Source organism: Nicotiana sylvestris, chromosome 5, assembly GCF_000393655.2.
Source record: "Nicotiana sylvestris chromosome 5, ASM39365v2, whole genome shotgun sequence".
NCBI classification, from domain to species: Eukaryota; Viridiplantae; Streptophyta; class Magnoliopsida; order Solanales; family Solanaceae; genus Nicotiana; species Nicotiana sylvestris.
In genome coordinates, this window is record NC_091061.1 from 2,384,848 (window position 1) to 2,397,010 (window position 12,163).

The 12,163-nt window shown below is 32.3% G+C and overlaps 2 protein-coding genes across 2 annotated transcripts; one reads left to right on the forward strand and one right to left on the reverse strand.

The window, feature by feature from the left end:
• Positions 1-4,708: 4,708 nt before the first annotated feature.
• On the forward strand, positions 4,709-8,415 carry LOC104233889 (cationic peroxidase 1-like). The gene is made up of 4 exons (XM_009787351.2): positions 4,709-4,969; positions 5,813-6,004; positions 6,978-7,143; positions 7,892-8,415. The coding sequence occupies exons 1-4, from the start codon at positions 4,766-4,768 to the stop codon at positions 8,272-8,274; spliced, it is 945 nt and encodes a 314-aa protein (XP_009785653.1). The 5' UTR covers positions 4,709-4,765; the 3' UTR covers positions 8,275-8,415.
• Positions 8,416-8,960: 545 nt separating this feature from the next.
• LOC104233890 (zinc finger protein ZAT4-like) lies at positions 8,961-10,664 on the reverse strand. Its single transcript, XM_009787352.2, has one exon. The coding sequence runs from the start codon at positions 10,612-10,614 to the stop codon at positions 9,217-9,219; it is 1,398 nt and encodes a 465-aa protein (XP_009785654.1). The 5' UTR covers positions 10,615-10,664; the 3' UTR covers positions 8,961-9,216.
• Positions 10,665-12,163: the final 1,499 nt, after the last annotated feature.

Consider the following 12,163-nt stretch of genomic DNA (forward strand, 5'->3'; position numbering starts at 1 on the left):
CTTGTTTAAACCAAAGTTTGAATGACAAATATTCTTCAGTTAATCTCAAAATAAAAAATTAAGTAACCGCCAAAACGCCCATAGTTGACTCTAATAAAATATTTGTAATTAATTGACTTTAAGAAATTAATGATCTCTAGTTTTCCACAACGACTTCATCTTATTTTCTATTTATCATGACTGCATGCATTACAGTAATAACAAAATAAGTAAGTTTTTTCTCAGACCAGATAATTAGGCAGTGATTAGATTTGTCAGCTTTAATAATGATTTTTCGATCTTGGCTTCATCCGATAGTCAGAAGGATATTTTATAAAACACGAAATTTGGTAAGTTCATTATATTATAGGAAAAAAATTAATATTAGGATGTGTTTGGTAGGAAGTAGGAAAAACATTTTCCAAGAAATAAATCTTTTGTCGCAACGCCTGAGACATGATTTTCGCTAAGGGAATTCAAAAAAAAGTTAAAAAATTAAAAGAGAAGATGTGGTCAATGAAAATCGAACAAGCAACATCACAAAGGTTTTGAACTACCTTTATCATTGAGTTAAACTTTTAAGTTGTGTTAAGGGGATTCAAAAAATATTATATAGAGGCACAAAATGAATTTTGCCTTGTATGTACAATATAATTTTCCGATGAAAGGAGTTCGAGTGAACCCCATCCGCACCCTAAATCTGCCCCAGCAAACGAGCAACTAAATATCAAAAGATATAGAAAAAAATTCTATTATAAAGGGAAAAACTACTTTCTCCGCTTATATTTTCTTTCAATAGTCCATTTAATATATTTTCTTAATTTAGAAAGTGTTGGATAATGATAAATCAAATATCTCTATTTTAGGGATGGTAATGGGGCGGTGCGAGTTTGCGCGAGTTTTCCCCACAACCGCCCCTTTTTTTTTGGGGTGGGGTGTGTGGGGGGTGGGGGGGGGGTGGGGGAAGTTATAAAAGAAGATAAACAAAGTGAGAAATCTACCCAATAGGTTGACCTTGTATTGCATGCATGAGGGCCATATAAGTGCAACTGCCAAAGTTAGAAAATAACAAAGGTTGAATTAATGACTTTTGGAGATCTTAAATGTAAAACTAATTGAATATTTACAAGTTACAATATAGTAATTAAAAGCAATAATAGTCTTAGTCGTCTCCATTTGCAATCTAGAAATGCAAGTGTAAGGAATTTTAGCATTAAGACAATTCAGAAGTTGAAAAAATGATTCACCAAATTACAACTTATAATTACGCGTTTTTTTTTTGGTTGTATTAATTGTTTAAACCTGAAATTGACATGAAAAAGTCATACATAATGTTCTCTTTTCATTCTCTCCATTTATTACTTTATCCGTTCACTTTTACTTGTCCATTATATTAAAAATATATTTTTGCATTTACCTGTCCACTATACTAAATCAAGAAAAAGACAATCTTTTTTCCCCATGTTTTACCCTTATCATTAATTATTTATTCCCCAAAACTTTTGAAAATGCTATCATTATTATGGGTAAAATTATAAAATACATACTTCACTTATTTTTTCTTAAAGGAGTGTAAAGTCAAAAGTGGACAACTAAAATTAAACGGAGGGAGTAAGTTTTAGAGTTAAATGCTTAATTAATTAGACCGTATGTATTTTACATATATATATATATATACACACACTCTCCCAATTGACCAAACAAATTAAAGATTCTCCAATGTTACTGGTTTTATACGAACCCACCCCACCAAGTCGTAGAAAAGAAAAACTGTTTATTCTTAATTATCTTTGTCATGCCAATATAAAGATGGTTTTCTAAATGAATACATTAAATTGTTTGGATCTAGACATAATTATTGTAGTTATTTGATTGCTTAATCAGATATATATTACTTCCTTTATCATGGTGAGAAATTAGCATATTTAACCTTTAACTTCAAAGATGTGACTAAGATATGTTTTTTTTTTCTTTTGCTATTTAGTATAGGCGTTTGGACGTAAGAATTGTAGAATTTTGAAAAAAAGTGAAAGTTTTTTTTTCAAGTAAAAATTGTATTTGAAAATTAGAGATGTGTTTGGACAAGAATATAATTTTGGGATGCTTTTAAATTTTTGTGAGCAATCTAAAGTGAAAATTTTGAAGAATAGGCTTTTGGAGTTTTTCAATTTTTTGAAAAGTTCCGAAATTCATATCAAGTAAAAATAAAAATTACACTAATTTTGAAAAAAAAGTGAAAAAAGTCTCAAAAAAGAATTTTTTTTATTGCCAAAGGGGCCTTAATTTTTTTTTTTTTGAATATTTAGCAGTTCCTAGCTCCTTTTTGTTTGCTTATTGAAGGAACACACAATAATCTAAACATATTAGATAGCGCGTAAATCGTAAAACAAGAACTTACTTGTTCTTCGTGAAGTGGACGCGAAAACGGATGAACCGTGGCTAAAATTACTGGTCGGCGGTGCTTGTCACAATGTGTTGGAGCAACCCCCAATTCCACAGACTAAACCCTAGTTTGATTGTGGGAGAAACTTGCGTGGGAAAAATACTGCTCTTTATATTTTTAATGTACACACTAAGTATACTTATATAGAAAATGTTAGGGTTAACTAATAACCTTATTGGGCCTTAGAGCACTCCTTATGGGTAGATCCAATATTTCCTACACTTATACAGGTGTTAGGGCAGACAAAATAAAGGGGGAAGTGCACGGTTGGCCACTAATAACACATGTATTTATTTTTAAGCCACCGTTTAAAATGTCTTTAGTCTTTAGCCACTGGTTTAATAAACTTTAACTGCCCGGATGAAATACCTTTCTGCTCATGTCCTTAACTTCAGAACTTCAGGACTACATGTCCTTAACTTTTGAACTTGGAACTCTAAGTTCAGGACTTCAAGACTACATGTCCTTAACTTTTGAACCTGTAACTCTAAGTTCAAGACTTCAGGACTACATGTCCTTAACTTTTGAACTTGGAACTCTAAGTTGTGGACTTCAAGGCTACATGACCTTAACTTTTGAACTTGGAACTCAAACTTCAAGACCAAACGTCCTTAACTTTTGAACTTGTAAGTCAAAGTTAAGGACCTATTGTCCTTAACTTTTGAACGTGTAACTGTAAGTTAAGGACTATCTGTCCTTAACTTTTGAACTTGGAAATCAAAGTTAAGGATCTATTGTCCTTAACTTTTGAACTTGTAACTATAAGTTAAAGAACGCCTGTCCTTAACTTTAGAACTTGTAACTATAAGTTAAGAACTGTCTGTCCTTAACTTTTTGAACTTGTGTCCTTAACTATTGAACTTAACTTTAGGACTTCAAGACTACATTTCCTTGCTACCAAGTACTTGTATTTCATCTGAAGTGACTGAAGGAGTTTTCTGTTCAACATTTTGCGAGACTATTTCTATCTCTGGATCAATATCATAAGGAACTTCTTCGTCACTATCATCATTTGACTCAGAATCCGCAATCTTTGTATTAGCAGCTGTTTTCAAAACCAAAAGCATCGTTGTCAATCATAACAGTAGTGAACAAGTGCAAATTAAAACGAAGTCTTTATGTTTTGAATGCATTAGTGTATTTCCGTTTGGGGAGGAAAGGGTAACACAGTCTTTTCTTATTATTTTTAATAGACTAGTGACTACTATTGCTAAGCATTAAAAATGCTGGATAAAAAGTAAATACCAGCTTAAATAGTGGCTACCCCACACCATTTCTACCGAAATAAAACTATTTTTAATAGTAATTAAAACCTGAAATTGACACGAAAAAGTCATACGGAATTTCTTCTCTTTGTCTCTCTATATATCTTGGAAATTAGCTAGGTTTTCCCAAGATTAAAATGCTGAATTAATTAGAACGTATATATTTTAATTTCCCAATTGATCAAACAAATTAATCAAAGATTCGCTAGTCTTATTGGTTTCATACAACCTCTTGGCTCTATGTGGGTTGGGTTAGGATCAATTACCCACCAAGTCCACACATAAAAAAAAGAAGAAGAAAAATTGTATATTCTAATCTTTGCAATGCCAATATTAAAAGGATTTTCTAGAGACATACATCTGGTTTGGATTAAAGCGTAGTTATTATAATTGTTTTATTATTTAATTGTCATTTTGAGAAATGAACACGCTTAACCTTTAACTTCAAATATACAACTTACGATGGGTTTTTTTTTTTTTTGTGCTATTTAAATTTTTTTGTGTATTTAGCAGTTCCTCCTTGTATTATAATTATTATTATAATAAAACCTTAATCCATGAAGCAAACAACCAACTAAGCCTATAGAGACAAGAACTTTAGTATCACTGGTTCAGAGGCGGATCCACATTTTAAATTTTATGGGTTTAGAGTCACTATTCTACCACATTTCATCTAATTTAATGAGTTCAAAATTAATTATTTGTACATATTTAATAATATTTTAGGCAAAAATACAAAGTATGAGCGAATCCATCAGTTAAACCCATAGCTTCTTTACTAGATACGCCTCTGGCTACCGTTAGCCTACAAATTAACCTTAGAAAAATGATGTGTTTGTTGGAGTTTGGCACTGCAGGAAACTTTGAATAAGCTATTTTATTTCTCTTTAAAAAAAATAAAATTAAGTAAATAAAAGTTGACATAGAACTTTGACAATTGGGCACACTCTTCTGCTTCCTACTGCTATAAATATGTGAACATATTTCACTTTAAGCAGTACCAAACCAGAAATTGGGACAAATATCTTCTTCTCCCTTTTTACTGCTAATTCTTCCTTATTTTTATCTCATTAAAGACATGGCTAAGATATCATTTTTACTACTAATAATAATCCCTTTTCTTCTTGGAATGAGCTCTGCTGAGTTGACTTCAAATTTCTACTCTTCAACTTGCCCTAATGTCCTCTCTGTAATCAAAACTGCTGTGAATTCTGCTATCTCTAAAGAGTCTCGCATGGGGGCTTCTTTGCTTCGTCTTCATTTCCATGATTGTTTTGTTAATGCAAGTTTATTACCTTTGCCTCGTTTCATTCTTTTTATGTGACGTAGTTTTATTCAGCACATACTTTTGAAATTTATGATCTTAAAAACACACACACATATATATATATATATATATATATATATATATATATATATATATATATATATATAAACTTGATATTATAAGTTTTCTCATTTCTTGAGTAGTAGTACTATTCATGCATGCATGCATGCATGAATGCATGTGGCTTGCAAATAAAATGTAGCTTCGAGACAATCATATATATATATATATATATATTCTTAAACAACATACTTTGATGACAAATAAACATGTGATGGACAGATTTACTGTCCAAAATATGGGGCACATGAACCTATATTCTCTCTATCAAACTAAGTATTTTATGTATAGAATTGATCTAATATTATTTGTTTGCCCTCATGTTCTAAGAAGGTTGAATATCGAGTTATTTACCTAGAGGAACATGAATCAATACTTTTTTTCCCTCCTATGTTTACTGATGCACCCATATTCTATTACTAGCTGGTAGCGCCTGTGTTTTGGTTGCTCTACTTCCTAGTTGTTGTTAATACTTTTCTGACTTTTACACTACTGTATTTTTTTTCTCTGTACTATTGTGATTTGCATGCTTGCTTGGAGACGAGGGTCTACTGGAAATAACATCTTTACTTACGTAAGGTAGGGGTAATGCTGCGTACATAATACCCTCTCCAGACCCCCAATTTGTGGGATACTCTGAGTTTTTGTTATTGTTGTTGCTGTTGTTATTAGTGATACACCCATATTCAAGAAATTCTTGATCCGCCTTTGTGTGACATGTTTACATATTTGAATCAGGGTTGTGATGCATCTGTGCTATTAGATGATACATCAAGTTTCACGGGAGAAAAGACTGCTAATCCAAACAGTGGATCATTAAGAGGATTTGATGTGATTGATACTATCAAAACTCAAGTAGAGTCAACATGTGCTGGAGTTGTATCTTGTGCAGATATTTTGGCTGTTGCAGCTAGAGACTCTGTTGTTAAAGTAAGCCAAAAAATACATATGCTTAAAATATTCTATAAACTTAGTTTATAAATTAATTTTTTTAAAGTCACGGCCTTAAATACTCCTAACAGACACCCCATGCAATACTTGATGGATATTTAACTAATAAATTGTTGGTTAGGGAAAAGAAAAGAAAGTATGTTGACCTTTAAAAGCTAAGCACAAGTCAAAGTTTTGATATGCAACTTCCGTTTGGTCATAGATTTTAGTTTTATTTTTAATTTTTTTTTAAAATATTATTTGTTTATGAAATATGATCTTGTTTTGGATTTTTTTTTTTTAAAATTTTCAAGTTTCCAAAAATGGTTTAGGGCAGTTTTTGGGTGAAAATATATCTTCCAATTACAAAGCTTCAACTTTTCTTCAAATAATATACATGTTCAAATACAACTTCAACTTTCAAAATTTATTTTTCAAAACTCTTTTTTCAAGTTTCAATCAAATCAATGTCCAAACGCTAGCTAGGTACTGCATATCATTCTTAGTGTTAATTAGATGGAAAGTACATTCTAGAAACGGAGGACAACAACAACTTGAAAGTTGTTGGTAGTGTGTACGCAGACCTTACCCCTACCCTGGGGTAGAGAGGCTGTTTTCAAATAAACCCCCGACATCCTTCCCTCCAAGAACTTCCCATCTTGCTCTTGGGGAGACCCGAACTCACAACCTTTTGGTTGGAAGTGGAGATTGCTTACCATCAGAGCAACCCCTTTTGTCTATTCTAGAAACGGAGGCTTTTTCATAAAGGCTTTTTCATAAATAACCAGCCAGATTTATTATTTGCTTTCGTTAGTTGGTCTACATAAATTATATACGATTATATACATATTATACATAAATTATTTATATATTATATATTCGTTAATTATTTTTTGTTTAAGCGGTTGTGTGAACGATTATTTAGATTAATTCGTCATAAACTAATTAGGCGTGAACTTGATTGATTTATCAGCTTGGTGGCCCTAGTTGGAATGTTTTACTCGGCAGAAGAGACTCAACAACTGCAAGTTTGAGTGCAGCAAACAATGACATTCCTGCACCAACTTTGAACCTAAGCAGCCTTATTTCTTCCTTCTCTAACAAAGGTTTTAATTCGAGGGAAATGGTGGCACTCTCAGGTTTATTTTACTTCCACAAATTATTATTCTTTTTAATTTTCCTATATATATATATAGAGATTTCTACGAATGGTTATTCACTGCTTTTCATACGTAACTTTTGTACGGTTTAACATTGTCATCGCAATGATGGAGTCAGAACTTTCATTAAGAGGAGTCAAAATATAACGAAGTATACGAAAAAGTAAAGGAGATTCAATATACATCAAAATTATAACGAAGTATACGAAGAAGTATATACAATAAAAAAAATATTTATAGCTACATAGTGTATTAATTTTTAGACGGAGGGGTATAAATTGACACATCTTGGAATAAGGTGGTTGTCGATAGAGAATTTGTGGTATGTCGAAAAATATTTTTCAAAAATGATCTTTCAGATATAAGTTATTTTCTGGTGTTTGATTTTATAAGTATTTTTAGTAAAAATATTTTGCACAAAAGTGGAAAAATGACTTCCCTCACTTTTGAGCGGAAGCCATTACCTTCATTATATCTCTGCCCTTACTTTAGGTCATTACTTTAACCAACATATAAATATTATTATCAATCTTTATTACTCAAAAATTTCAAAACACACCAAGTTATTCTAAAACAATCGTCTATTTTATGCAAACAATTGGGTTCATAATCTAATATTTGTCGTTTTTCATATATTTCGTGTAAGAAATACTAGGTTCAGTAAACTCGTAACTCTAAGGCTACATCCACAAATAAAACTAAATCAAAATATTTTGGTATTTTGCAGGATCTCACACAATAGGCCAAGCAAGATGTACTACATTCCGAGATCGTCTCTACAATGAAACAAACATAAATTCATCATTTGGTACAACAATTAAAGCAAATTGTCCACAAAATGGAGGTGACAACAATCTTTCTCCACTTGACACAAGTCCAACATCATTTGACAATGTTTATTACAAGAATTTACAAAGCCAAAAGGGAATTCTTCATTCTGATCAACAACTATTTAATGGAGGCTCAACTGATTCTATAGTTAACACTTATAGTTCAAATTCAGCCACTTTTTTCACTGATTTTGCAATGGCTATGGTTAAAATGGGTAATCTTAGTCCACTTACTGGTACCAATGGCCAAATCCGCAAAAATTGCAGAAAAATTAATTAATATTTCACATAAATGAGATTCTAAAATTTGATCTCTAGAATTCTAAGTGTTATTATGTTTTTCCTTTTGTTTTATGGCAAAATTTTATGTTCTATGTTTTTGGAGGTAAAGATGGTAAAGTCCCTCTCCAATATGTAACTTTCCAAGTATTGAAATAAAATAAATAATATAATTATTCTATCTTTATATACTACTAACATATTGTTTGGAATGTATCATTTCATAATGTATCATTTCATAATGTATCATATAGTGTTATATTGTATTGTACTGTATCGTTTTGATGTATATAATATTTGGATAGATTGTGTTGTTTTTTATTTTTTCATGATGTCATGCACCAACAATATGAACAACAAATTTGCAATATTATAAAGAAAAAGTAAGGTACGAGGTAAAAAGCTAGGGTAAAGGATAAAAAGGATTATTTAATAATATGGAAGGGCAAGATGAGAGAAAAAAAATAAGGGAACGACGCGACCACACCAAATCGGTCGTTCCATAAAGTGACACTTTTTCGTCGTTACATAACAACATATTTAACAACGCGACACAATAAAATTTAAGTAACAATCAAACCAAACATTGTATTTAAAGTAATAATATGATACAATAAAATATGTAACAACCATCCAAACAAGCTGTAAACTTAATATGGCAAGAAAATCAAAGCGAGTTTGTGTATTGCACACTGAAAAATTACACCTCAAGAAATGGAAAGTATACAAAATTAGAATTACAGGATTGTGTATCTATATATGGTGCCTTACAAGAAAGGGAGAAAAAAAAAGATTACAAATTAACAGTATTCTTATCCCTAAACAGTGAACATTTGTCATCTGTTTGGTAACTTTATAATTACAATTTTTGTATAAAGATATATACTTGGGTGAGGAAAGGAAAAAGAAAATTAAATTAAAGGAATTAGTGCATATATATAACTTATGAGTCAGCCCCAACTTCTGTAGTTGAACCAATCCCAACTTGTAACCAATGAGAAGGATTTTCAGAACTTGTATTCATATCCTTTAATTCACTTAGCTTAGCTAACTTCAATTTACTGTCTGCTTCATCATCTTCTACATTTTGCGTCAAACTATTATTATTGTTATTGTTGTTATTGTCGTTATTGTTTTTGATTTCCTCAAGGTAGTAGTTGTCACTGGAATTATCTTTAGTATTCCATGGATGCAAATGTATTTCGGTAGAGACCTCGAAACTCAAAGGATTCATAGGGTCTCGTCTAACTCGTGACATGTCTTCGTGTGATGGAATGTTAAGATCTAATGCATCACCTGATTTTCTTAAGTTTGATCGTAGATTAATTTGCTCCATATGACTATGGAAATTGTATTTCGATGAATCGGGTGAATTAGAGGTGATCCAATGGCATCTTTTGTGTCCACCTAAAGCTTGCCCTGTGGAGAAAACTCTATGACATATTGAGCATTCATGGATTTTTGATTTCCTCATTGATTTTGAAGCTTGTAATGTGAATTCATCATGTATAATATTCATATCTTGATCACCAATTAAGCTATCATCTAGTTGATCTTGTTTGGCTGCATAACACCCTTTAACTTTTTTGTGACTTGCCCTATGTCCACCTAGGGCTTGGTGGGAATTGAAGACTTTCTTGCAAGCTTTGCATTCAAACAACCCTTTAGAAGAAGCCCCTTTAGCCTTGTTGTCCAAGGGTACACGAGTAGTCACTAATGGGGTGAGGTAGGTCATGGGGTTTCGTGCTCGCTCTTCCTCCTTGCTAGCTGAGGCACACGACTCCTCTGGCTCAGCCAACGATGTATCAACCCTCGCGTTGGCTAAATCTATAAGACATTTTGCAAGGAGAAGATCATCTTCCTCACTTGATGGATAAGTTGAAGTACTAAGGGTTCCTACTTTTGTTCTCAATGACCTCTTCCTTTTAGACCATCCATACCCTTTTCTTTCACCATTAGTAATGTACTCCTCGCCCTCTGAACAGGGCGAGGATACTAGTGATTCTTCTACATCTTCTGAGCTACATTTTCCATGCTCAAGAAAAGATTTCCAGGACGAGAATTCTTTCCCACAATTCTCACATACCCTATTGCTCTTTTGTCGATTAGGGTTTGTTCTTAATTGATACATCCTCTTATTACCTCCCTTAACACTCCCTCCAAACTTATCTTCCCAATCACTAGCTGGATCATCATCATCCAAATTTGCACCTTCATCTCCAATTCCATGAGCTCTCATATGCCCACCTAGAGCTCTCCCACACACAAAACCTTTCTTGCAAACCCTACAATAATGCTTAAAAACCGGTTGTTGTTGTTGTTCTTGATCTATACAAGCCATTGCTTAAATTTTATATTTTTTCATTAAATATACTACTTTAAAGTATGATTCAGAAGAAACACAAGAAATAAGAAGCAAATGTACATGCATGGGAGAGTTTGTTCTCTTGTACTAGAAGTTGTTATGGACTTGTACGGTTAGAAAAAGTTAGTCCTAGTTTTTAGTTGGAGTAGTGGTTTAATTTGTGGAGGAGAGTTTAGAGGTAGAGAGAAAAATAGGAGTGTGAGTGGAAGTGAGGAGTGAGAGTTGACAAGTGGAAGGATAATGTAGTGAAGGACTAATTTTTCTTTTACAGACTTTTTATTAACAACCAAATGGACGGCGCAAAAGATTAATCTTACACATAATGGCGTCATTAGAGTAAAAATTATACTTAGGTTTATTTATTCTTCTTCTTCTTATTATTATTATTATTATTATTATATATATATAGATTCGCTGAACAGCCGCAAATAGGGGACATCAAATGAACAAATATGGTTATATTTGGGCATGTTAAAATTAGTTAGATCAATAAGTGAGTTGACCTATAAACCGTACAGTGTTTGCTTGATCAAATTGAAACGGGTCAATTTGGCTAAGCATTGGGTCATAATTCTAATTTGTTTGTTGGGTCTTTTGTATTTTGTTTATATAATTATCAAAATACGAGAAGGAAGTCAAAAAAGATGCAAAGGAAAAGAGAGGGGCATTTGCAACTATACCCAGTTTTGGGGTCACAATTAAAATTATATTTACTTTGCAAAAAAAATTGCAAGCGTACCATTTTAGGATAAATTTTAGACTTAACGGGTCTGAAGTTAGAAAAAAATAGAAACAATCTGAAGTGCAATGCACTTAAGGCCAATTAAGTCTAAAATGCAAAAATTACACTTAAGATGCACTTAAGGCCAAATAGATCTGAAGTACAACAAATGTTTTCATGCACTTAAAGTCAAGTAGGTCTGAGTGAAAAAATAGTACTTCAGATGCACTTAAAGTCAAATAGGTCTGAAGTGCAACCGATGTTTTCTTGCATTTATGGCCAAATAGGTATGAAGTGAAAAAATTATACTTCAGATGCACTCATAGCCACGTAAGTTTGAAGTGCAAATTGCCCAGAAACAGAAATTTGTTCTTCGAATTTCAACAATCCAATATATGATTGAAAACTTAAATATACTCCAAATGAGCTCAAATTTGAAATATAACCTCCAAATATCATCAAGAACAAAAACCTCGATCATCAGTTTGTCAAAATAACAACAAATATAACAATATCGTTTTACAATTAAGAAAAAAAGAATAAGAAGAAACCCTAAGCAGTAGTAAAAATAAAGTGCCCTTGCAGCTCACCATTATAAATACCATAAACCACCTTAAACTAAATTTGAAATAAACCACCATTCCTGATTTCCTGTTTCATGGCTCTAAAACATCAAAAAACGAGGAACTCATACCTCCTGCATGGGCTCGAGTGACCGGACCCGAATTGCCTAAAATATTGTCGATCCATCAAAAAATGACCTGAGGAATAATAATCATTGCCTCGTCGTGACCGTTACTTGTA